Below are 27,449 nucleotides of genomic sequence, written 5' to 3'. Positions count from 1 at the left end.
ACTGTTGGACCAGGTACATCTTATTGCCTGGCACACCTCTCACAAAGTCCTATTTTGCCAAGCAATCTGCAGGAAATTCAGGGTAAAAACCAAGAGTTTCTGGAGGTAGGTGTCTGATTCCAAACAAAGCAATCAGCATTCAATACATAATTCACAGCAGGGACAAAAAATCCCGAGCTTTCATATGCTGCTATTTCCAGTATTTCATTTTCACAGCCTCTGCTGGAAGCTTTCTCTCCAGAGTCACAAAGTTTTCTTGTTAAAAAAAAAAAAAAAAAAAGCAAAAATTTATTTTATGGGCTGAAATTTGGCAGTTTTTTTTTTCTTTTTGCTTAAGGCCTTGCTGCACTCATCTCCTAAGCTGGAGTTTAAACAGAATAGTTTAAAAACATCCCTCTAAGTTGGGGAAAATACCTTTTAACAGAGGAGTTGGATGACCACAGCATCTACACAGCAGCCAGGCTGGGGTTCACCGGTTTAGGAACAGCCCCTACTCCCTTTCATGGAACTTATGCTCCTCCATGCCTTCCCTACACAACCTCCTTGTACTGTTACAAGTTGCAGTGGGTTCTCTGCCTCTAAACTTTCCAATGGGTTACTGCAATTTAAAGGTGTGATATGTAAACAGAAAATACATCACAGCTACACAAGAGGATCTCTGTACTTTATACATCACGCTAACAGTTCTGAATTTTACCAAACAGGAGGAAAATATTAATTAGATTTTGTCATAATGCAACTGCAGTTCTACCTACGTAAGGCTGATTCAGCTCCCTCCAAATCAACCACAACACCAGGAGACTGGTGATGAGCACACAGCCACCTCCCAAGCTCAGGTGTTATTTGATCCTTTCTAAAAATGAGTTCCAGCTGGACTTATGAAACACGGTGCCTCCCAGCAGCTGCCATGACAGGAAGCATCCCCAGGCACTGCTGTGCTGCAGTCAAAGATAACAACTCAGCGTTACAATTTTCTGTTGTTTTTTGATACATGCAATTTGGAAAGAAAAACAAACAAACAAACAAACAACACAACGGCATTTTAATCCATTTTTGGCCGCGCTGGCAACTCAGCCAGAGAAACTCTCCACGGTGGGCTCAGCCTGGGGCAATGTCTTTGGGTCATGTCTGGGGTTGGCTGTAGCCCCCTGCAGTCTGAAACGTAATTCAGACTTTCCAAACCTTTGAGGAGGACACAAATCCCTCTGCTCCAGGGGCACCTCCCATTGCACCGTGTCTCACTGCAATCTGGAGCATGCAATGAGGATCAGAAGAGCTTCTCTCTTTGAATTTATGCCAATGAAGGCGGGCAGTGTTGGGCAAGCCACTCAAATCCTGCTATCACTCCTGCTCCAGCATGAGAGGACAATTTTATAGTTTAGTTTATGTTGCTTTAAAACTATTTCGAAGATTAAAGAAGAAGAAAAAAATAAACCCAACAATAAAATTCCTCTTGTTCCACAAGAGGAGCATCCCCAAGGGCAAGGTATACCTATACAATTATTATAATGCTTTAACTGCATAAGCACAACTGGAAACATCTCCGAAACAAGTTGTGACTCTTATCTTCCTCCACGCAGCCATTATCCTGATAAATTTGGGAAGGTCATTTGAGATGTAATCCAATAAATGCGCTGATGTTCTGAGTAAGTACCTCACAATTTGCAGCCTAATCTATTATCCCACTATAAGACCATCAAATGACTCACCAGTTTTAATACTTAGTACAGATCAAACAAAGAAAAATATCAAAGCTTTTACCTTCCAATTCCACCCTTCAAGGACTCATCTGAGTAGTTTTTAATTACAGTAAATGACACATTCAACTCGGGCATTTTCTATTTGTAGCAGCCATAGTTGGGAGTTGCTGTAACTGTACTTTCCATGGGACGTTGCCACATTAACCAATAAATGCCAGAGAGTCTCATAAGCCAAACATATTGGCTGGCATTTGGGATGGACAGCACCATCCTGCCATTCCTGGGTGGAGGACAGATCTCCAGATCCTCAACCAGAACCTCAAGCAAAAAGCCACAGGAACAAACATGTGCAACTGGCAGCACGTGTTGGCGGGCCTGGAAAGTCAGATCCAGCCCCAAAGTTGGGCTGTGCCTTCCGAGGTGCAGTAACTCTAATTATGCTGCAGAAAGCTGCGTTTGAACTCTGTGAATTTTTTTAATAGGATGGGTACAAAATAAAAGCAGGGCAACAACCTGTTCACACAATGCCAGATCCCAAAGAAAAGAGTATCAGGAAGCAGTCAGCAGTACTGGCAGATCACAAAACTGCAGATGCTCAGAGAATTGGTTACACGAGCTGCATGTCTCTGCTAAGGCGCTGTGGTTGACTGCAGGCATTGGCAAGGAAAATGGGTGAGTGCCAATCTCTTCCAGTTAACTCTCTCACAGGGTTTTGATGCTGTAAAGTATTTCCCAATACCAGTGTGCATTTGTATCCGCTTGGTCCATACAAACAAAATGAGTGCAGATTATTCGACACAGTGCCTGAGCACAATCATTGTTAAGACTTGTCTCACTCACTGCAACAACAAAAAATACACTGGGAAGAGGACCAAGTGGTATCTGGGCTGCGCTGTTGCTCTCTTTGACTGACTGACCCAAATCAGACTGTTTATGTGGATGTATCTGTTAGCTTATACAGCAATCATGTAGATGCAGCTGGAATGAAGGAAGAGTTTACTGGGCAGCCCCTGCAGAAGGTTGCAACAAGAGCCCCTGCCTGCAGACACCTGGGATGGGCTTGTGCCAACCTTATTCAACACCACTTTTGCTAAGTTCACATATTTAAACACGACCTTAAACCTAAACAGACTCTGGTCACTGTTTTAGTTCTGTTCAAAAGTATCATTTCTGCATTACTCAAAACAAATGCAACAGTGAAAAGAATCGAAAGAGCCACAAAGTGAAGGGATAGCCTGTATGGACAGTGGGTGGGCGTTGTGTCACTCGACTCTCTCTTTGAATAGAATCAAAGGGTTTCAGTCAGAGCTGACAATAAGGCACACGTAGCTGCACAGATGCCTACAGACATGCATACATATAAGAAATGAGACAAGTTATGGGAACAGGACACGAAAGAGCTGCACAGATGGGCATAAACACACCTGAGGTGATTATCAAGATCACATGCACTGCTCTTCTTTAAGTGCCACCGGGGTTTCACCACTTTCTCTGATAAAGACACATCTTACCAGAACATAAGTAATTCCACACAGGTGCTACCTGTATTAGTGGCAAAAATTAGATGACTCCTGCAGTCCTCACACAGACACAGTGGATTAAATGGGAATAGCAACCCACTTTGCTGGGCTACAGCCACCCTGAACTGTGTCATTGCCACTGATCACACCACAAAAATAAACCAACTTGAGATGCAGGTACCTGGATTGTTTTGACAGTGTAACAGATAAAAGTTAACAGAATGGGGAAAGAAATGTGTAAAAGTATTGGTGAACTGAGCAGATTTTAGTCCACAAGCTATTGTTGACAGAAAGTTGGGGCAAAGGAAATGTCTTTTTCTTTGTAAACTTTTTGCTAACGATCTCCAAGGCCAATGAAACAATTGGGATCAGAGGCCCCTTGCTAGGAGGTACTGCAGCTTCTGAGCTGGTGCCCCTTCGGAGCGGCTGCACCCTTCATCCCATTGACAGCTACATCTGGATGCTATCAGGACACACTGGCATGCCTGCTCACACCAAATACCAGGCAGTTAGCAAACTGACTCAGCAGTTGCTTCTGGCCACTTTCCCACTCTGGGCTTAAGCAACATGCCACCAACCTGTTGGATCCGCGGTTTGTAGGGAGAGCTGCTCTCTAGATCGGCCAGGATGCTGGTGAGGGAGTCGATCTCTGCATCCAGGCTGGAGCGCCTCTCCTCAAGTGTCTTGCCACCAGGATTCACCTTAAAGAAGAAAGAAGAAGAGTTCCAGTTACTCATACCGTGGCCTGGAACATGGTTTCTTAGTGTCCTCAAAGGGAGCTGCCACCATGTCCCAGTAATAACTCTCAGGTTGCAGGGATTCTACAAACATGTTGAAACGCTACAGCTCTTTCCCAGAATCAGGGATGAGCAGAGAGGCTTCATCTCACAAAGATTTAGGCTGCTTTGAGGCTTTTCTTCATGCATTTCCCACAATGGTCCCATTGTGTTGACTTGGAGGATTATGAAACATGGTAAGCAGTGTGCTGCCAAGGTCTGCACAAGGGCAGTGGAGCTGCAAGCTGAGACCAGCACCTGGCCACCTGCACACCTATTATTACTTTGAATCACTCCACGGTAGCTCTACCTGTCTGATTCAACACTTCTTTACAATTTCCATCAGTCCCTTGAGGAGTGAAAAAGTTCAATTTATTTCTAGCAAACTCAATGTGAAGGGCACGATTTGAAATAAGGAGTCACAAAGCAATATAATGGAGGTCCTTGGGAAAGGGGTTATTGTTCAGGGAAATCCATGACCAGAGCAGACATCAACCTATATCCAGGACCCTTTTCAATCGAGTTCACCTTGCTTTCTCTTTGCATTTAAATTGGCCTCTTCCCATTTGCATCAGTATGGTCAGTACATTTGCATGAATGGGAAGAGACATGAATTTTCACCACCATCACCCACCTCTGGAAGCGAAGAACAAAAAGCTCATGGCTCAGTGATGCAGGAGATAAAGTAGTCCCTATGGACCATAGTAGCGTTCAAGGAGCAGTAATGTTTGAGGAAACCAGCAAAGGATCCCCATCAAGTGTGCTGCCAGGAGCTTACCCACCTAGCTACACTTAGGGCAGGCACAGAAGCAGAAGTTCTTGAGTCAAGTGAAATAATACACATTTAAAGTCTTCTCTGAACCTGAGTCATAGTCAATATTTGTCTTCTGTCCTTTCCCGTATGAGTTATCTGCAAACTCCCCAGGCAGAGGCTCTCCATGTACATGCAGCTACAGAGCTCAGTGCAGCTTAACTATTACCATAACAAAAATACAAAAGAATTACATAACATCTCACCTAATTTCAGCTGTAATGCTGGTACAGACCATACCAACACTTCCCCACAGACAATCTAGCTCTGTTTGCCTTCATTCTCACCGAGTTACTTCAATTTTCCAAGCCAAAAATTTTCCTTTCCCTTTGGCTCACTGCTCCAGATAGGTTTTATTTGAATTTCATTTAAGGAGCACTAGATCATTACCTGTTTTACAGAACTCTCCAGTCATCAAATCCGACACGTAAGCAGCAACCTGGTCAGAGAGACAGCCTATGCAAAGCAGGGAGGCTCTGAGCTGCCAAGCTTATACGTGCTAAGGCATTCATTAGTTCCTAATGATTATTAAATCTTATTGGATTACAATAAATTTGGCTTGACTGACAGGAAAATGAAATCTCCAATGCGCTTTATGCAAGAACACATGATTTAAAAGGCTCAAAGTCAGGTTAGAAACTACTTACAAACTCAATTTTTCTTACTTTTTTTTATTATGGAACCAATCAAAGTTTTTCCATCCAAACTATTGTTCAAAAAATAATTACTTTAGGCAGGAATTGTCCCAGATCATTACTCAAGGCTAGCTGTAGGTATCTGCATTTTTAAACCTGAAAAAGTCTAATTTCCTTTCCATTACTAGCACACTTCATGTCTCTGGCTTGGTTTTCCTCCATCCTCCAATTGCTGGCCTACAACTACTGCAGGGTAGCCACAGGCTTCCTAGATTCAAAACACGAGATTGCTCCACTCCAGAGAATTTTTAAGCCAAAAGCCAGTCTGGAAGGAGGGGGAGATGCGAAGGGCACCCAAGGCCCCAGCATCTGCAGAGATAAATCATGGAGCAAGTCAGTGACGGAAGCGGGAGTACAAGTGGGGCCCAGGATGGGGCTGCTTGGTGCCTGGCTGTGGGACGGCATTGACCCAGGAGAGGAGAGATGGCAGCAGATTAGAAGATCAGCCGATTATATTTCTGCTTCTTAGCATTTCTGTGCCATATTACTCCCAGGTTCTCATCCCCCAGAGCGATTATGCAATAACCGACGAGCAAAGACCGCAGAGCAAGTTGTGAGGTTGTAAAAGTTAAATGTCCTTAGGAAACCTAGAAAAATAAAATAATAATAATAAAAAAACCAAACACGAACATGGAAATATCTCCATTGATTTGGGGCTCTGCAAAAGATTTATTTATTCAATTAAAATATAATAAATAGAGATGAAGAGCTCAATTCTCCAAGTGCTGAAGCAGAATGCAGTGCAGAATGTGAGGGCCGATGGGGATGGGACCGGACCCCAAGTACCTCTGTGAAACAGCAGTGCTTGCACAGACAGGCTTCTCCTTGTTCTCCATTCCCCATCTCCACAAATCTTGCATTTTTCTCACCACCACGCTCCAGTTTCCATCAAGGGATTTATTGCACGTGGGAACAGGAGGAGAATTCGCAACAGCAAAACTTTAGTAAGAGAGGGTTAACTTCTTTCTGTTCTCATGCTCTTTGTCATGACGTCGCTATAAAAGTTTTATGATATTGCTCTGGAACAGATCCCCAGCGCCAGGTCCCACGGCACAACAGGTCGGCGCAGGCAGGGCTCAGCTCCGAGGAACTGCGCCGGCTGAGCGAACGACTTCGCAAATCCGAACGCTTGGAACCAGAAAGAACCGCTCCTGCTATTTCTGTCGGATTTACTGCATCGCTGCAGTCACTTGTGCACGCTCCCTTTCAGCCAGCAGTATATGGAAAAACGGCTTTAAAAAGGGAAAAGGATGCTATCTTTGGCCTGGCCAACGTGAGTTCGACAGAAAGCAAACATAAACCAACCCAATCCAACAAATTACTCACGCCAGAGACTATCCACTCACGTGCATTTCTGCAGCGCCTACACTCCCACCCCCTGGCTCTGTCCCTGCTGCGAGGCAGAAGAGAGAAAAACAGCACTGCCTGCCTTGTTGGCCGCCCCTGAACTCCCGGTGTGCGGCTCCAAGCAGCTGTGAGGGTAATCCACTCCTGCGCCCTGTCAACCCACACTGTTCCAATGAAAACTGGCTTTCATTTCCCTAATCCTACCTCCCAGCACCAGGCAGAGCCACAGGTCCCCTTGCCTCCCCAAGGGAAGCTCTGTGCAGAGCACTCAGTGCAGAGGGCACGCAGGGCCTCGAAGTTGAGCTCACTATGCTAAAAAAGGCCATAGGACTACTTGTCGAGCTGGAAGATATGAAAAAACACAGTGATTTCCCCTGGGGCCCCTTTTCCTACAACCTAGATCACCTGCTCTTATTACAGTTTGCAAGTTACAGAAGGGATGCAAGGACATTGCTGTTTGTCCACGTCAGCTCCTTGCAATAGGGATAGGGAGAAGAATCTGGCTCCCAGATGTCCCTCCAAGTTCCTGCCCCTAATTCCTCTCCCTACCCAGACCTAACCTCTCTGCTGTGCTCTGTTTCCCTGTTTCTCCTCACCTCGTCTGCTGCCTTGCAGTGCTGCAGCCTGGGACAGTCGTTATCTCTGTGACAAGAGATGTCTGTAGGTTAGGGTTAGGTCAGGGTTAGGGCACCAGGGCTCACTACAGTGCTGTTTTCCACCACTGAGATCCACCTCCCTCCCACCCACTGTCTCAGCTCAAGGCTTGTCCAAAGCAGGCTGAGTTAAGACCATTTCATTGGTGTTGGAGAATGCAAGGTTCCCTTGCTGGGAAGTGAGATGCCCTACAGGTATAGATGTATGTTTGGGTGATGCGATGAAGCCAAACTGTCTGAGAGACACCGTGGAATCTGGCACTGGCAAAACTTCACTCTGATTTCCCCTCTTTCCACCCCTGCAGCTGTCTGCCACACTCTGCAGGCTGTGGGAATCGTCACTGAAGAAAGAGCAAAAGAAAGGGCTCTCCATACAAGGAGCCAGCAGCTCTCCTGGCCCCAGGCAGTGGCCTTAGACAGAGCTGCAGATAGGCAAAGGAGGATGGGGCTCCTATTTTCTATTTTAGCTGAGTGCAAGTGGGAGAAAGGAGACGAAAGATGTTTGGTTTCGATGGCAAACTACCTACAGGAAGAGGCTGTGAGAAATTTTAACCTGGAAGAAGAAAAGAAGTGATTCAGTCTTGACACACTTCAGACTGCTATTTGTGTGTCGTTTTCTTTTACCCTCTCTTTGCACTTTCTCCAACATTACCACTGCCAGGGGCAAGATCCTCTTCCAGCACATGCCCTTGCTTCCCCATCCCATCCCAGTTTCCCAGCCTTCCTTCACAACAGTCATGTGAGGCACAAAAAGCCACTGCAGTGGCAAAAAGATGCATCCTCAAGCGTATCCATCACGAAAATGAGGCACCCAGACCATGAGCTGCTGTGTCTGTTCTCTTCTCAGCCTAAAGACAAATGCAAACATTTTGTTTCAAATTCCCTGATGTAAATGAAAGCAGTTGGAAGAGCCTGCCCTACCAAGCACGCACATGGTGACAAGAACTGACTGCAGTATTCCGGACCAGGAGGGTCTAAAATGTTTGACTGATACAAAATCACTGTTTCAGGCACCAAGGAGGGGCTGGAAAATTAGTCGTGCCCTTTAAAAACAGACAGATTGAGTCTTTTGAAACAAATCCGAAATGATGGAAGATTTCAGCAGATGTGACCGCAGTGATTTCACCAGACGTGATTGTATCAAGGATCTAATAGAAAAGAACTTCCCTGCTGTTCCGTCAGGCTGAAGCCAGGCCTGAAATATCCTTTTTACTCTTTTGATGACATCAAGAATAAAAGCCAAAGGGAAGTTGGGTTTTGATTTATTTTTTTTTCCCTGCTCTTTCTTTTTTAAGGCATGGAGTGGTTTTACCTGATTTGTGTTGCTGGATGCTAGCTGCACCAAAGGAAAACACTTGAAAAGTTTGAAGTGGGCTGTTCAAAGGCATCGCTCGGTGTCTCTCTGACACGAATGTCATCTAACTGAGCAATGTTCCTACAGTTCTGGCCACTTTTGAAGATCCGCCTATAAATCGAGCTGCCTGCAATGGGGCTTAAATGAGGGGGTGTGGGAGCCACGCACTGTGCAGCAGGAACCCACCTTGCTGCTCCAGCAGATTTCAGCCAATGTGCCAAATGCTTTCCATCATTTGCTCCTGGAGGTGTCCAAGAAAAGGGCAGATGTGGCACTAAGAGATATGGTTAGAGAGCATGGTGGAGATGGGTTGACGGTTGGACCAGATCATTTTAGCCACCTTTTCCAACCTTAATGATTCTATGATTCTATCACCAGTAAACAGCTGTGGGTACCATCAGGATTAATTGATTTGTCTCTAAAGCAACAAGGTGTTGCAAAGAACAGCAAGGCTCCCAGCTGGGGCAAATGAACAAGGAGAGAGGTTATTTGCTAGCACAGCCAGGAAACACCTTGAGAAATCTTCAAAACCAGTTTATAACCTCAGTGTTGTATAGGAGGCTTACAAGAAGGATAAATAATGCTAATTAAAAACAAACAAACAAAAAAAAACCCCACCAGATAACAGAAGAAGAAAGCAAGAAATGAGAAGGTATCAGTTTCAAAACAACACAAATTAGGTGTTTCATCACAGACTGTGCTACTGGGCTGTGGAGCCACTTCTGCATGACACTGTGGTTGCTGTGTGTTTACAAGGGTTTCAAAGGCAGCTGGAGAAACACGTGGAAGAAAACTATGAAGATGCTTCAAAGATGAATAAATAAATAAATGAAACTCTGTGCTCCTCCTTTTACATCTTTGTCTGGCCTATTGACACTGATCTGGCTCTACACATTTACACCTCCTGTAAGCCACCACCGTGCTTCATGTATGCCAGCTGCCATCCTGCAGTCACTCCTTCTGCTGGTGGGTACATGTCAGTCTCTGCAGATTATCAACTGATCATTGCCTTAGTGCAGGGCTTGGATCAACACCTGGAAACCCACATCTTCCCTCCTGAGAGCTGAGATGACAGAAAATGCAGTCAATTGCACTCAGCCTCCTGGGACCCAGATAAGAAGGAGAGCAAAGACTTCATTCCTATTATGAATCTGTATTGCAACAATGTTTTATATTTCCCTGGAGGTAGACTGATAGGCACTGATCACATATCAGAGGAAACATCCCTGTCCTGAGGAGCTCGTTGTCAGCTGGATCCCAGGGCAACCAGGTAGAGGGGCTGCAGAGCACCCAGCAGGGTGAGGAACTTAAACCAGCTCCCTCTGGCCACCAGATGAACACTAATCCACTGGGCCAAAGCAGCTCTTTAACGCCTTTTTTATTCTCTACATTTACTGTTCCAGCCCTGACAAAACAAGCCAGAAGATGACAAATCACCACTCAAGCCATCAAATCTCCATCTGCAATTTCACTGCAGGATCACCCTGACTCTGACCCTGACATCACATCCAAATGCCAGATCCAGTTGCCACCACGGGCATTCAAACCTGTAAAAGGCCTTTTTGGGCTTTCAACCTGTGGCTCATGGAAGAAAGTCCTGGACTTTTCAACATAGGCTTAATGCGGCTTTCAAGACAGTGGCACTAGTGAAAAACAGCAACGTGTTCTTTTGTCAACGGGAGCCAGCTAGAACACAAGCAAGAGGCATAAGAAAGCAACAGGACGGGTTTGATAAAGAAGTGTGGGGATGGATGGAGTAGTCCCAGCATCTAACATCTGCCAGCAGCAGAGCCAACAGCCCCCATAGTTTACTGAACATGTCTGATCAAAAGTCTTGGGAGGCTTGTCTGTGCTAAGCGCTAGCAGATGCTAAATCAGCAGCAAGATGAGAAGTGTATTAATAAACTAAGGAGGCACATAAAGTTATTTGAAAGCTGAATGAGGAAGATGGGGAGAGAAGGGGAAGAATAAAACCAGTTTATTTTTCCATTAAGGCAATTTAATATTCTCCGAGTGGAGCTACAATCACTCGTCCTTGGGAATTAAATAGAATTAGTGAAACTCTTGTTCGTCGGCAGAATATACGATATCAGGTGGAATATATCAACTTTTTCTTTATGCCTTCTGCAGGACAGCACTACTTCTCTGCTCATAGGGCAAGAGGAGCTGGCCATAAAATCCTTTTGACTCAGCATAACTTTCAGTGACTGCAACCAACTTTACAGCAGCAGGGAATATATACTTTTCCCTTTAACTAATACAATTACATTAGGACTCGTTATTGATAATTATGGTGACTTAAAAGTTTCCCATTTCTTTGCCCACTCTCCCGCCAACTTAAAATCTGCTCCAATATCATCACGAATTAATGTCTAATTAGCCATCAAGCAGAGCTGATGTTCCCCACAGAGTATCACTGCTTCCAGAAAAACTGAGAGCTGAGGAGGTATTGGATATTTCACCATCTGCCTGCAATGGGAACCATAACCAATTACCCAATACAAAGTTTAATCGATTACAGAAACCAAATAGCTCATTAAGTGTCCGCTGCAGTGAAGGAAGGCCTTTCTATTCACTCCTCCTCCATGGAAGTTACATTCATGAAAGATCCAATGGCAATGGCCATGAGTAGAGAATCCCTTTACCTCCACATCCTGGCCAAGCTATAATCTTCCTCTTTCCATTTCTGGCACAAGAGAAGAGAGAACAGAGAAGAGGAGGATGTCTCCAAGTGCACAGGACGTGTCTGACAAGCCATGAATTACGCACGCCTACATGCACACATCTGGTGTCCAAGACACTGCCAGAGGAAGCCCAGCAGCCGTGAGAGGAGGTGAGGATGCTCTCTTGCCACGTTCCCCTGGAGCAGAGCACTTTTTACACCCCATTTTGTTTCCTTTTCATTGATACTGATTGTATCAGCCCCTAAGCTCTTCTCCAAAGCTTTTAACTGAACGGCATTGTCAAATAAGAACGGGTTGAAGACAGCGAGAGGCAAGAAAAGGGACACGTATTTTTGACAAGATTTATCTTGGATGCTTTTCCACTAAAGGCTATCCGAATAGAAGCCACATGTGGAAGATCCACCTCCAAGAATCAGTTTTACAAGTCCCATGGCTGAAATAATGTGCCCAGAGATGTGCCAGGGAGCTGACCCTCCAGAGGGAGTTGTACCCGGTAGGGAGAAATGCCCAGCTCCAGCTCTCTCCTTCCCAGTGCTGTTGCACTATCGGAGCAAGCGATGTGCAGAGTTGAAGACCAGCGATTTCTCTTCTTTCAACACTTATGTTGAGTCTGACACTGAAATATTGTGTCCAGGTTGGGAGGAAGTGTTTTAAAAACTCGAGAGACTCCCCAGAAAAGCAGAAACAGCTGACAATGAGACGCGTAGAGAGCTCACTTGGTTTCATTTATAAGGGAGACTGAGCAGCTCAATAGCTTTACCTAAACAGCTTCCCAGAATGAAAATGTCAGATACTGCAGGTCTGTCCAATCCAGCAAAATAGGAAAACATGCCACAACCAGCAAGCTGAAGCCAGAGAGATTCTGTTTCCAAATAACAGAAATATTCACTTATGTCTAATAGCACAAGTAATTAAACTGATAGGACAAGGGGAAGTGGTTTCAAACTAAAAGAGGAGAGATTTAGATTGGAGAGAAGAAGTTTTTTACAACAAAGGTGATGAGGTGCTAGCACAGGCTGCCCAGAGAGTTGGTGGATGCCCCATCCCTGGAGACACCCAAGGTCAGGCTGGATGGGGCTCAAAGCATCTGATGGAGTGTGGGTGTCCCTCAGTGCAGGGAGTTGGGCCAGATGGCCTTTAAAGCTCTCTTCCAACTCAAATAATTCTACGATGATTCTAAATACTAGAACCAACTTTTAAGATTTCTCCCTCTCCTGATGTTGGTGGGTGCCTTTGGTCTCTGTGGATGATGGGGTGAAGCAGCTTACGGCTCTGCCTGGCCCCAGATCTGTGGAGATGAAAGCAAAGGCACCATGGAGTTCCCAAATGTCTGCTGAAATCACTTTGTGTTTGTACCACTTTAACTGGAAATTAAATTTACATGAACAAACTCTATCCCACACAAATCTGTATATTGTGACAGTTAAATGAAGAGCTTTTAAAAAGGGACACGTCTCAGGCAATTTTAATCAAAAAAGATAGGTTTTGTTAAAGCTACCAATTTCAGAAAATTAAGGTTGACTAAAACTGTTTTTAAAAACTCCTTTTGGAATTTAATCACATGTTGAAAACCCATATGCAGCTGCTAGTGTCACCTGCAAGAAGTCTGTATAAAACATAAGCTTATGGTTAATTTTACACATGTGCTGAAGTTCTATCAACTTTAATGAAGTTTAAGCACACAGTCAAGCTTCTCTGAATTTGAGAATGCATTCCTGAATGCAGGCTGTGAAGCTATGAGAAATCACTGCTAAAAATAAAATAAAATAAAATTGGCCATTTAGTTTTCTCAGTCTGAATAAGCTCCAAGCACAGAAGTTAAAGATACAACATATTTTGGACTTTGTTTGCTTGTTTTGCTGTAACAGGAAGGGGTACACGCCAAAAAGTTTGCAAGGATTTGAGAATCTCCCATAGAGCCTGGCAAGGTGTCAGGAAACTGGATGTAGAAAACTACATGAAAGTGGATGGCTCAGGTTTGGCTTGCTGAGAACAGAGTCAAGTTAAAAATCTACTATACGTCCAAGCTGAGAAGAGGAAAGCCTGGACTCAGCCTTGATACACTCATTTGGGGCAGCCTCAGATAAGCATAAAAACCGCAGGTGAAGAAACAGCATCTGAGTGACACAAAATCTGCACAATCAAATCTGCACTGCTCTAAGACCACCATGAAACCTTGCAACGAGAATTCCCAGCACGCAGATCCTTCCCAGCGAGCTCCAAGGTTTGCCTCAATATTGCCCATATGCAGATAAGTGACTGAAGGTTGTTGGTTGACATTAAGAACTCATGCCTGAAAGCAGCTGTGCGTCAGGAACTGTGATGTCCCCACTACACATTGGGCCACAGGACAATATCTATTTTGCTTGGTCTAGCAGTTGGCAACCCTGCCCACAGCAAGGGGGCTGGAACTCGACGATCTTTGAGGTCCCTTCCAATGCAAGCCATTCTATGATTCTATGAACTCTACTGCTCCTTGGAGCAAATACAGCCACAGAAGCCAAACGGGATTTGTTTCAGTGCAGAAAGCATATTCTGAGCCTAAATTTCCATAGAAGCCTCACCCAGCATCAGCACCTATGGTGGGCAGTCATGCCATCGGCCCTGGGAAGTGGCGACACCAAACATCTGTGTGTGTTTGGTGGCCCTGCTAGGCAGGGGGGTTGGAACTACATGATCCTTGAGGTCCCTTCCAACCCGGGTGATTCTGTGATTCTGTGATTCTGTGATCTGCACGGCCCTCAGCAGTGACATCTGCGGGGAAAACACCGAGGGGTTCTGCAGGGCTGAACGGGGTGAATTTGCAGAGCCAGGTGTGGGGAGAGCAGGTCAGGAATAAGCAGAGTATCAGAGCTGAGGATGAAGGCCAGACCTGGGATGTGACGAGACAGGAGGCTGTTTCCATGGCAAAACAGAGATGCGGAAACAAGGAGATAGAGAGGGACGGAGCTGCAGATTGGCACTGCTGAACAGGAGATGCTTGTGCAGTACCTCTGACAGAGCTGTCGCTGGCTGGCTGGAGCAATGCTTGGAGCTGCGACAGCTTTCCCAAACATTCCTACTTTACTTCTCACACAACTGAAAACAAAGCCCTAAAAACATTATGTGATGTTTTCCAGATGCTCTTTCTTACCTGTTTTTTGCCCATTAAGGCTAATAGACATCCTGCATTTTCATCAGAATTTCATCAGCTAATCAGAATGGAAAATTACAACTGTGGGGAATGGTCCTGCAAAGGTGGAATGTAATAGCAACAAACATTCAAAGCCATGCCTGCCTTTCTATCCTGGAACAAATTCCTTCAGCTCTGGCTGCAAAAACACTTTCTGCTGCTATTTCTACCACCTCTCCACTTGCTCAGGCACTGTGCTGCACACTGCTTGCAGAGACAACCCTTTCTGACACCGAAACCACCTGTTATGGCAGCAAAAGCTTTGGTGTTTTTAAGTGATCGAAACAAAAAAATACAGACAAGAACCTGCATTTGAGCCACTTCCATTGTTGGAGGTTCGATACACTCACACCTTCCTCATACCCACAATGCTTAAAGACAGGCGGAGATCTAAAACAGTGAAGTTGGTGTTATTCTTTAAATTATCCAGAGCTGCAAAACCAAATTTAGACAGACAATGAGTACATGTACATTTCTTTTCAGCTTGGCTGACAAAAGCTTATTTCATTGCCACACAGTACTGTAGTACTTAAGGCATCAAAATCAAGGTGGGAATCTGACTTCTGCCTGCTGTGTCACACCGCAGCCTACCGCTACAGTCATATTCCATGGAAAGGCTTCGTCTTCTCAAACCACATCTTCCAGCCCCAGCCAGCTTCACAGAAAAAGCAAAATAATTTGTCTCTGCTGCAGTTTTTAGAACTCCTTCTGCTACTGACAGTTTGTTTGTCTTAGTCTCGCCGCTGCATCACAGTTCCCTAATGCAACACAGCCTACCAGGATTTGACACAAGAGCAAGCGACCCTACGAAAGATCCTTCCTAGGACCTCTTGATCCAACAGAAGATTTGAATACAACTCAGAAATGAGAAGAATGTAAAAGTCTTCAATACTGATCATGTTAGCTCCCACTCTACTATCTCTTAGCTCATTTGCTATGATGGGAGACATCTCACTTTTTCATTACCTGTTTTGCATCTGTTTATTCTCTTTCCATCTGTCCATTCTACCTTGGATGCAGTGATGGTTTTGCTCCCTATTGTTTGTTGCAGACTGAGAGGACAAAATTACTGCTTTGTTCTGCATCCTCCATCTCCCACTTTACTCACCCCATTCAAGCCTCTGTTGCCCACGAGAGGATGACCCAGCTCACAGGTTAACCTCTGTGCAACAATTCTGTGATTCCATGATCTCTGACCCCCACAATCAGCAATCCCCCCGACCTGTTTCCTATTACAACCTTTTAGATGGGCCTGTGCTCTTATTTACATGTGCTCTGTATTAGCTGCTGCTTTCTTCTGCTCCCACACCTCATCACCCGCCGTATGGCACATGACCAAAAGCCACTTCTGTTCCTTCTCTGGAAGCATCTCGCAGCCCAGCACAGCCCCTCTTCCGAGTGTGCAGCAGCACGGGTCCTGGCACACTCAGCCCACGGCTACTACATGAAACAATACCAGAACAAATACATCAAATAACGCAGTAATAACCATGATGAAAATAATGAGACCGGTTAACTGTTTGGATTCTTGCTTCCTTTGTAGTCCTTGCTGAGAGTTTTAGCTATTAAAGGCTGTTTTGCACCGTAACACTGCCAAGATATTAATAGCCAGGCAGAAAGATGAATGGCAGGCTTACACTGCACAATTAAAACTTTTCCAGTTTACTCTTTCTGTAAAATTTGTGGTTTATAATAACCATCTTTGTCTATTCTGAAAAGAGTATGGATTGGAAAGTTACATAGATGGGAACAGAGGTTCATTACAGATTTAAAATAGAATGTGGTTTGGCACTGTAAAACAAACATGCGTATAAGATGGGCCGCATCAAGAGGAGACTGAAAGACATGCTCAGTGTTCCTCTGCGCTTGTGATCCTGCATTTACCGGTCACGCTACCCACAGACAGGGATAAAAAAGCAGCGGGGATAAAATGTGCGTGCTTGTTCCCCCGTAACATGTAGGCCTGCTCTACATCCCTGCTCATTCTGCATTTCTTATACTTACTGTGTATCTGTATATGCACGTATATGAGATACCCAGATATTCCTCAGCATATACAGATGCTGTATTGCTGATTTTCCTACCTTCGTGCCCAGAGAGCCCTGTAAGTGAACAAACACACACCAGCCTGCAGGGAGACTGTGAGCACTCAGCCATGCAGGGAATACGCATGTGATTTGCTTGAGCCCAGATCAGAACGCAGCCCATTGCTGTGCCTCAAACACACGAGGATGGCAGGAGGAGGAAGACAGATCAAAAGCATTCTTGAAAAGCCAAGGTTTGAATAAGAGGGCTAACATCACCAGGTAATTTACTTATACCGTTGGACACGGCTTCAATTTAGATAAAAGGCAGTTGCTTATCACATGGATTTTAATAAATCAGTTCAGGAGCCACAGAAACCTGCAGACACAAGCTCTGCAACTGAAAGCTGTGCACACAGAGTGAGGCTCAATCTGCAGGGCTCCAAGAGCGCTCGCTCCTTGCAGGAGCACAGCAGCTGTCAGCAGCGTGGATGCTCGTTGCTAGCGAGCACCTAAGCCCAGGCCCATAAACCTGATGATTAACAAAATCTAGCACTAGAGGGAGGCTGAACACACTTTCTGCTCTCTTTGGTCTTTTTGGCTTCTCCAAGCATTCAGAGGAAGGCAATTTCAAGCGAGCCCTGCCACAGGCAGAGCCCAGCAGAGCAGGAGATGGGAGATCCCAGGCAGCACCCCATGCTCTTCCCTTCCCCAGTGCCTTCTCAAAATAGATGCTCCAAACTGAAAACACCAAAATGTTTTCCTGGAAAAGGCAGCAGCAGCACTTGCTCAAGGAGGCAGGCAACAATTGCTCAGGACACGGGACTGAGGCACTATTCTCAGCCCATGCTGGTCAGCCTGGTGACCCAGGCACATCACTTTCCCTGCTTCAGCTTCCTTATCAGGCACAAACCAGTGCTTCTTTTGTGAAGGGCTTTGTGGCCCATCAATAAAACACATGCTGATAACGGCCAGGGGCTGTCGGGGGAGATGCAATCTCTGAGCTGAGCACAATCTCTACTTGGGTTTCAACTAAGGTCCCAAATGAACATCAGATCTGTGCTGCAGACACGGCACCTGGGGGTAATTAGCTGCAAAAGCTGTGGCTGCTCCAAGAGTGGGACCTGAGGGTGAGGACGGCTAGGGGGTTCCAGCAGAGGTTCACAGGGAGCTGCAGCCCCCACTGCTGGGCTCAGCCTGAGGTCTTCAGGGGGAGGCAGGGTAGGAAACAGCTGCTCACATCATCATGTGCAGGTCCCATCCCAAAGAGCCACTGCTTTTAGCAAGGGTCCCGCTCTGAGCAGATCTGGGTGCTTGTGTGAGCTGCTCACGTCTGTGCTTTCCCCAGCCTGCTCAGAGTGCCTTTTTAGAGAGCAGAAGGCAAAAAGAAGAAAGAAATCTCCCTGCCTCCCACATCTATCTATTTCCCTTTGACAAACAGTGATTTCATTTTTCTTCCCGTCCAGAATTTTTTTTTTCTTTTAAACTGAGCACAAGCCAACGTGGCAAAAGCCTCTCTGCTATGTCCTTATTTGTCAAACACACCATCGCCGCGCCCTCGGAACAAGCCCCTGCCATCACCACTGCCTTTGGCCGAAGGGGAACTTCCCAACACAGCTGACCCCAGCTACAGCATGCTGCTTTTTAAACTAAGCTTTTTTTTTTTTCTTTTTCCTGAAGCATTACAGTTAATAGGAAAAGAGTTGAAATTTCCTTCCCCTTTTCTCCCTGGCCCTGCTGCCAGTCGGAACGTGATGCATCTGGATGAACAAACAGAAATTACAGGAAAAGGCCAGATCTATTGCAAAAGAATTTCATGGCTCAGACCTCAGTGCAGGTACCTAGAGGGAAAGTCAGATACTAAAGTACCTTTTTGGATCCAATCCTAAGCAGCCAGCTCTGCCATCCAAACACAGATCCAGAAATAAACAGCCCTACGAAAACTGGGCATTATTATTTTAACTGCTGCTCCACAAGCTACAACTTAAATTGCAATAATCTGTGCAGCTTTCAGCTGTCAGACAGCAGTGCATGAAATGATAATAAACTGACCATATATCTGCTGCTGCCCTCAACACATAGTGTAAGAAGTTTTACCTGGAGCCACATTTTACATTTTTCATATACTCTCATCGGAATGAAACCTTCTGCCATCCAGAGGATGTCCTGTTGTAGGAAGGCTGACACATTTCCAGCTCTGTAGCATGTTTGGAGATCTCACATTGAGCCATGGGGGCAAACTCCTCAGACCTGCTCCTAGCCATTGGATCAGGGGCTCTGGCACATGCATTCAACAGAGAGAAAATGCAGCCCAGAGATGATGGGGTTTGATGGCAGAGAGTAGAACTAGATTCAGTTTGTTGGAGCCCAGTCCAGCACACATGCATGAGAGCGCTGCCTTTGTGCTGAGCTGTCCTGAGGGAGCATCTGAAGGCTGGAAGCCCAACAAGAATGGCCACCATTCACCCTGCCCCATCAGCCGGGCAACTCCTGCAGGCATGTTCAGTACTCACAGGCATCAGACATCTCCCTCAGTTTTCACAGGTTGGATATTAGGAAGACATTTTTCTCAGAAAGAGTGGTGATGCACTGGCACAGGCTGACCAGGGAGGTGAGGGAGTCACCATCCCTGGAGGTGTTCAAAAACAGTGGAGATGTGGCACTGGGGGATGAGGTCAGTGGGCATGGTGGGGATGGGTTAGATTTGGTGATCTTAGAGTTTTTTCCAACCTTAATGATTCTGTGCTTCTATTATTTGCCCTTTTACTCCCCAACTCCCTAGCATCCCTTCTTAGGATAAGGACCTGATCCTGCAGTAGGAAATCCTGATTTGCACTGACTTACGCTCACAATCTCTTTCATTGAGGATTGAAAGAAAAGGAAAAGGAAAAAGAAGATGAGTGAGCACAGATGAAGGATGGGGCTCTGTGTTAGCTGTGCAGAGTACTCTGGGAAGTGGTGGCATGCGGGGATGCACCTCCAGGCCCTGCTTTCCCCTGACCAGGCCATCCTGCACAAGAATCCAGCTCTAACCAAACGCCTGCCAAACTCAATGCTGCTAACACTGCTCCAGCTCCAGCTTCCCAAAGTCACAGAGAAAGGGTGTGACAAATAGCAATTACATGAGCTCAGCAGGCAGAGCCAGCCCAGCTGCTGGTTCTACCAACATGCCAGTTCCAATGAGAGCCCCGTGCACCTCAGGCACATCTTCGGCCCGATGAATGAGGCACCAGGATCAGCAGACATGTGCCTCTCTTGATGAACATGGCTAGGTTTCCTCTCTGAAAATCCCCCAGGCTGTGGCAAGCCCTGGGGAAGCAGGGAGGCAGCAGAGCCACTTCCCAGCGCCTGGCTCCCCAAGGACTTCTTGGAGAGATAGAGACATGGCAATACTTGCTGGGGAATTGCTTCATTCCCCCAAGGCTGGCAAAAACCATGCTTCTCACATGGCTCACATCCCGATGGTCACAGCCCTTCCTGGCAGTGGGGATCATAATTGCCTTTAACCCCTTCTTTCTCCAAGGATGCTTCCAATGCTGAACCCATTGCAGGAACACGCTTGGAAAGCTGTGGTAGCATCTGAACTTTGCTACAGGCAAGAGATCAGAGGAAGCTCATGCTTTCTTTTTACAGAGGCGTAGTATGGATGGACCAACTCTGCAGTGTCAGGAACAAAGTCCGGCCTCTTGGACCCTGTTCAGTGTCTGTTCACTTGCCTGCGCTCAGGCTCACCTCCATCAAGAGGTGAAATAGATCTCCTCCCTCCTCAGTGTTCGTTCCCCAGACATATTTTAGGTTGGCAGCCATAGCCTTCTTTTTGCTCAGCTAACAAACTAAACTCTTCTGGTCACCAGTGACAAGATCTCAACTCCTTGCTCCTGGATCACCCTGACCACCTGTCTCTGTGGTCTGAACACAACTTTCCTGACCTAGCACAGCAGGACCAGCACGCCAGGTGAGCCTGTGATGTCTGCACAGAGGTGTCCAAGCCTTCCCATCCACACAGCACACGCCATCGCATCTTAGAAGTTTTGCTTTCATCCACAAGGCCAATCTAGAAGATCCAACCCAGCAAAAGCAGGGTCCCAATGACATCACTGTACTCTAAGCCAGGGATTATTTGCTTCACTTAATTTTAGGCATCTAAACAAAGCACTTTTAGGATCAGATGACTGCCCTAAAGTCTCTCCACAGTCAGTGGAAGGAGATGGTCCTTCCAAAAAACAATTCATTCTGGGAAGGTTTCACTCCCATCTACTATCACAAGGGCAGAATGCAATTAGTTTTCTAATTCAAGCCGGATGGGAAAAATCCTTTAATAGCCCAGTAAGTTTTGAATGGAAATATTCCCTACTTGGGAAACAGAACTTGATAATGCTGACTTGGTTGTTCCTGACATGTCGTTTCAAACCACAGCACTTTGCCACCTTGTTTTATTACCACAGGCTTATTTCCTTCTGAACAACCCTTCTGAATCAGTTCTGCACTCCCAATAAAATACTTGTCTTCTTACCTGCACATTGAAAGCAACGTCATCCAGAGGGGGCGGGGGGGGAAAGGCACCTTGTGATGTGATATTCCCGAGGTCATCAACAGGAGGCGGAGGTGGAGGAAGGAAGTCTCCTAGGAGAGAGAATCAAGAGGACTTTGGCTTATCACAGAGCACCAGCATTTTCCCACATCATTTCAGAGCATCTTTCTACTGCCCAGAGAGAAAGCTGGTACATAGAGGAGGGCAAGGGGGATGGACCAGGTCCTTGGTGCCTGGGTTCTGAAGGGGCTCGTGCAATACTCACAGCTCTGCCTCTATGGCAGTTAACACTTCGCTTGACCACTACCTACAGCTGTACCCCTCACTGCTGCAGGAGATGGCTCTGAAGGCTCAGTAATGTTTGCAGATTACTTAGTGGTTCTCAGAACCCAGCAGGACCACAGGTGACTTGCCATATCTCCTGAAGGCAGTAGCATGCAGCTCCACACACCAAAGCTCACATCTCATTTAAAGCTGCTGCAGGTGGCTGAAGAACTTGGACCGAAGAATACCCCACATCCAGTGGAGTCCTTCAGAGGATCCATCCTGCAATGGATCCCACCCAATTCACTCCCCTCCTCTGACACCAGCACTTTCGGTCATTAAGACTACCAGATGCTGACTGCAAGCAAGGACTCCCTGCTGGAGAGGACACTCAGAGGGCTGGCCATGGAGAGCCAAGCACAGTTCCAACTAGTTTAACAGCAGCTGGAGCCATGAGAGCCAATGTCCTCTTTTCTGTCATGGAGCCTGAGAGACCTTTGTGTTTTGCCAGCTTAAAAATGAAGTTCTTCAGCTCGCCTCCTGCATCTCTGCTGCTGGCAGGCAGCCACGCTCTTTGAGTTTCCCTTTCCTATAGGGACCTCATAGCTTCACATAACAAACTGCTGGGAAATTCACAGGCTCTTCTCAGTGACAAGAGCCAAGTAAGTGGTGGGCCAGCTGCAAACTCAGAAGCACCCATCTCTTTCAACCCCGAGGAGGCCTTTCACATGGGACCGATGTATAAAATATTTCCACTATAAATTCGCTTTGTCTTAAACTTCTGAAAGTGCAGATGCAAATACAAAGCAGCACACTGTGAAGCCAGGAAAGACCTCTCCTTGAGAGCCTCAGAGCAGCATGGGAAGCAGGGCATCAGGCTCTGAAAGCACCTCCCAAAGATGGAGCTTGCCATTACCATTGGATTTGGCTCATGGCGAGGCAGCTACTCCTAATTTGGACCACTTTGGTATATTTTTATTCCTTCTCATAAAGCTTTATGTTTCAAGCAGAGATGTTTACAGCAGGTTCTCCTGTGCACATTTGCAATAGAAGTTTAAGGTAAGTGCATCAAAATGTGGTATTTCATGTGTCTTGGTGTTGTGGCTTTTGGAGGGTTTTAACCCTTTCTGTGAGGAAACACCGGCTTCCTGTTGACCCTCTACATCCTGATGCAGCATTTTCCTGCCTCCCGTTGGATCCCCAGAACCATCCCCAGTAACCAAGCAGCATTTCCAACCCCCTGCTCTGGATAGGGCTGACAAAAAGAGTTGTTGGATGTGTGGGGCTGAGCTTCACAGGGCATGGGCATCAGCAGCACCTTCCAGCTCTTTGCTATGGGAAGCAGGACGGGTTGCAGCCCTGGAAAGCTTTTCAGTTCTATTTCAAACCTCCCGAATGCATGAGCTCTCAACAAGGCACCAACCCCCTCTAGAACTTTCAGGGATCTTATTTCCCAGGAAATCAATTTCTTCCCAGTTTTAAGTGAGCATGGCAAGAACAACAACCCACACCAAAAACGTTGGAATCCCTAAGAAAGTACTGTCCTAAATACAGATGCACCAAGACAGTTTGAAAACAACACATTGAAAACTAATTTAAGACAACCATGTTGCTCCAATACACAAAACCCTATGAAACCTACTGGCTTGTGAAATTATAGAGTTCAAGGCCGATTTACAAAAAAAAAAAAAAAGCACAATGACATCTGCAGTATCTCCTTTTTGCTCTATAATTAATCCAGCCTTTTATTTCAAATCATATGAAATACAATACGGAGCAAAAACAAAGGAATAAATATTTTGAAATGATTATCTTCAGTGTTTCATGCTAAAAATGCTGCGATGCTGGAATGCTAAGTAAACTTTTTTCCTTTGCTTTGAAAATGAACCTTCAGCAAACTAATGTGATTTTGCAAACAAATTCAACTCCAGCGGATGTGCACTTCCCCTAGAAGACACTTCAGATGATGTTTCATCTGCTAGCCCCAGCTCCAAAGCCAAAGATTCATCTTCCTGCCAAGCCCTGCCAAGCTACGCTCCTTCATTACAACCCTTCAGTATCCTAAAGCAAAATAGGTAGATTCCCTCTAGGTAGAGAATGGGGCAAAGGGGATGAGACAGGGGAAAGGGCAGGGTTTGTGCGTAAACAGAAGGCTGAGAGGGAAAACAACAACTGCTGTAACAAATTCAAAACAAATATCATTTTGCCCCTTTGGACGGGCTGTTCCTCCCAAAGGAAAAAATATTGGCAAGATCTTTCAGAAAAAGAGCAAAAGGACAGAAACAAAGAGAAGAGCCCTTTTTCAGAGCTTGGAAGACAACTCTTTCCTTGGAGCAGGAGGCAGCTGGCTGTCCGCACCCCAGCCCAGTGGCTGGCTCTGCTCCCCTAAAAGGCGTCCGGGAAGGTTTCAGGCTTGGGAGTAGAAAGCAGATGTGTGATGAACTGGGGGGACCTTGCAGATGTTTGGCCTTTTCCTGGTCCTCTGTGAACAGACGCACTTTTCTCCCTCACAGCTTCAGTTATTTATCCTGCCACTGCACTCCCTTCTTTCCCACACGCAGCCATAGGACTCACTGAACTCAAAGAGAAACTTCTCTCCAACTGAAGAGGGAAAGCTGTTACTGTATTATTATTGGCATTACTGTGAATCTCCCTCAGGCAGAGAAAGAAGCATCCAAAGACCATAAAACTTGTGTCCTGAACAGCGCAGTGTTAGATGATGTGGAAGAAACAGGTCTTCATTTCAGGAAGGAAAGGAGGAAAAATTTTAAAGAAAGCTCATGCTCCATCTCAGTGGTGTTACAGAACTCTAGAATCGTTAAGGTTGGAAGAGACCTCACGGATCACCTAGGTCAACTATCTACCTACCACCAATACTGCCCACATCCCTCAGTGCCACATCTCCATGGTTCTTGTACACCTCCAGGGTGAGTGACCCCACCACCTCCCCGGGCAGCCTATGCCAGTTCACCGCCACTCTTTTGCAGAAGAAATTTTCCCTAATATCCAACCTGAACCTCCCCTGGCACAACTTGAGGCCAATCCCTTTCATTCTATCGCTGTTACCTGGGAGAAGAGCCTGACCCCCACCTCGCCACAACCTCCTGTCAGGGAGTTGGAGAGGGATAAGATCTCCCCCTGACAGCCTATGTCCCCACAGAGCATCACTGCTTTCTATCCTCAAGCCCTTCCAGCACCCATCATGTGGGGCCCTGGGCAAGGGGCTCTCTGCTGGTCTGCGTGGAAAATTTCACCATCACAATATAGAACAAAATATTTGTTCAAAGCTTTAATAGAGACTATGTGAGCACATGACTGAACGGAAACTCATAGACTTTTATTGCTGTCTCCCTGATGCCCTCTGGGTATCTGTGCCAGCTGAGAAAAACACCCTGTGCGATGCAGCAAGCACCTTTCTCACTCAAAGGCAAACCTCTCAGTGCCTCAGCACACGGGGTTTTGTGAGTGTGTCTTTGTCAGACATCATTGCCTTAAGTCTTTGTTTTCAGGGAGACGCATCTGCCAGTCAGCAAATATATTGCAGCACTATAATTGCTTCCCCCCTTGACTGACACAGTTGTTTAGACATCAAGATTTGCAGCTCTGAAACTTCTAGACACGAAGATGATCTCACATGTTCAGTAAGAAGAGACTGATTGGGGGGAAAACCCTCGGAAACACAGAATAGCAAAACATCATATTTTTCACTGAAACAATAACTTAATGACATCTATCAACCAACAAAACAGAGCTCACACTGGTGCTCTCAGATCTCTGACATCTGAAGAAGATTGCCCAGATGGTTTTCATTTTTCTTCCTCCAAATGAAAACAACCCTTTATCATCACTGCTGACTCTGAGGACAGTTCAGAATTGGTTTGAATCACCTGAAAAACCAAGCTCTCTCCTGGAGTCAGAGAGCAGAGCACAAACAACGATGGAGCAGCCCCCACTGACGTGTTTCTCTTCTGATCCAAAGACTGCCTTCTGGAAAGCACTGAGCAGACACAGTCATTTTCCATTGCCTGGTCAAGTATTTAACTTCTACTGCAGAAAACCAACGGTAGCAATCTGTGGGTGATCCATGGTAAAATGATTAACATTTACACTTAGAACCTAATTCATCTAGCACTGGGCTGAAATCCCTTTGACTGAGCTCACCTGGAATTCCTCCCCACACCCACAACAACCACTGTAAAATCCTGCAGTGTACTGACATCCCAAAGTGCTCCTTAAAATTTCATCGTGCAAAAGCGACACTTCTCAAGAGTTAAATGTAGGCTGGTGACTCTCAGGTATGAACATGTAACCTACTTTGCATCCTCTCACTCGTTACATTGCCCATAATGACAGTTTTCCTGTAACACCTTTATTTAACACCTATCACAGTTAAAATGATGCTTTGTGCCAGCAGGTCCTTTGTGAGATCATGTCATGGGTGGTCAGTGATATCACGTCAGTGCAGACCAAGCCATGACACACCAGCTACACAACTGACCTGTACACACAGCACATTCATGGGCCATCCTTAAAATGAAGCCAATCCAAAGCTCTGTTTCAAACTACCACTTTCTTACCCATCACTAATTCTATCACTTCAACTACTTTTGCTGTATTAATAAGCAGGGGGGGGAAAAAGAAGAGAAAAACACCCCCCACCAGCTAATCTTGCTCTCAGCATTAAAAAACGAATACTGAATCTGTCACGTAGTTGCACTAAAAATTTACTTCACCACCTGCAAGCTGAAATATTGCTTTTATGGATTTATATTGTATTAAAAGGTCACTGGCTGTTTAAGTCTTAAACAGTTTTAATCATTCTAAAAGTCTCTTAACGGTAAGAAAAGGAAGCTCAGAACAAACAGCAGCAGGGATTCTAATTAAAAGGGCCAATTCATCTAATTTTATTTGGGGTTAATTATTCAGGATTCACTCTCTGATGTGTAAGGAATAGCAATTAGTAATTTTAGTGATTTGAGGAACATTGGAGGTGTAATCAGTTAAAATGAGTGAGTGTTTACAACACAAGATGTTGAATTAGTTTCTCCCAGCTGGAGAACAGGAACATTAGTCCCCTACAGTTCAGGGCTATGAATCGCAGTCCTGCTTAAAATATTCTCTTTAAATAAAAAAAAAAAACAAAAAACACACGCCAACAATCATCTGCTAATTTTGTTTACTACACGGTAAGTCAGTCAGCTATGCGTACCGCAGCGGCTCACGTTCCTCACCTCAACCTCCATCCCATCACCCAACTGCCCAACCCTCGGGATGAGCCACAACCAAAAATCCCCAGCACTCCTCTCATCTGCACCACCTCAGTGCGGCTATCAGCCTCCTGTCACGCAGCCCTTTGCTACAGCTTGCTGAGATAATGAAAAGAAGCAGCCTGCGAAACTTTCGAATGTTAATTAACTTCTGTGTTTAAATATACAGAGGAAAAATGACCGTGCGATTAACTCAAAACCTCCAGGTACAATTCCTCCTACGAACTCAGACCCAAAATAGCTCTGCTGGAATCGCTCTGGATTTCTTCCAGCCGCACCGGAGCCAGAAAAAGTCACTAGAGCTTGCAGGTGGGGACAGAGGAGCGCATGGACAAGTGCCAGCGTGGAGATCCAAACACGGCCATGCTGATGTTTGGATCTGAGTGGGGACAGCAGCTCCAAAGCTGTTTTTTCCACGTCTCAGAGGTATCTAGGGTTTATCAGCATCACATCCTCCAATGGGACCAGAGTTGCAGCCCTGGGCACTGCCTGGAAGGTTTCAGCTTAACATGGCCAATACAAGGAATGGAGCTGGAATGCTACAGCAAACCTTCAAACCATTCACCTTTTATCAAGCAACTTCATTTAGCATGAACAGGTGCTCAAGTGCTGTTTTTAGTGTTCTGTATGTTGCCCTTTCATCCCTGCTCA

At 45.7% G+C, this 27,449-nt stretch overlaps 1 protein-coding gene across 5 annotated transcripts in view; it reads right to left on the bottom strand.

Moving 5' to 3' along the window:
* Positions 1-27,449, bottom strand: part of LOC122161492 (LIM domain containing preferred translocation partner in lipoma) — a 320,970-nt gene that overhangs the window by 160,419 nt on the left and 133,102 nt on the right. For all 5 annotated transcript variants that reach the window (XM_042820970.1, XM_042820969.1, XM_042820974.1 and 2 more), the window contains exons 6-7: positions 21,250-21,359; positions 3,799-3,921 (exon numbers count right to left, since the gene is read on the bottom strand). In XM_042820970.1, coding sequence (XP_042676904.1) covers positions 3,799-3,921; positions 21,250-21,359 — 233 coding nt within the window. The remainder of the gene's footprint in view (positions 1-3,798; positions 3,922-21,249; positions 21,360-27,449) is intronic.

Source organism: Centrocercus urophasianus, unplaced genomic scaffold, assembly GCF_019232065.1.
Source record: "Centrocercus urophasianus isolate 14NV4802_14NV808 unplaced genomic scaffold, USGS_Curo_1.0 seq_19, whole genome shotgun sequence".
Classification (NCBI taxonomy): domain Eukaryota; kingdom Metazoa; phylum Chordata; class Aves; order Galliformes; family Phasianidae; genus Centrocercus; species Centrocercus urophasianus.
Note: the sequence above shows the minus strand (reverse complement) of the source record. Positions and strands in the feature narration are given on the sequence as shown.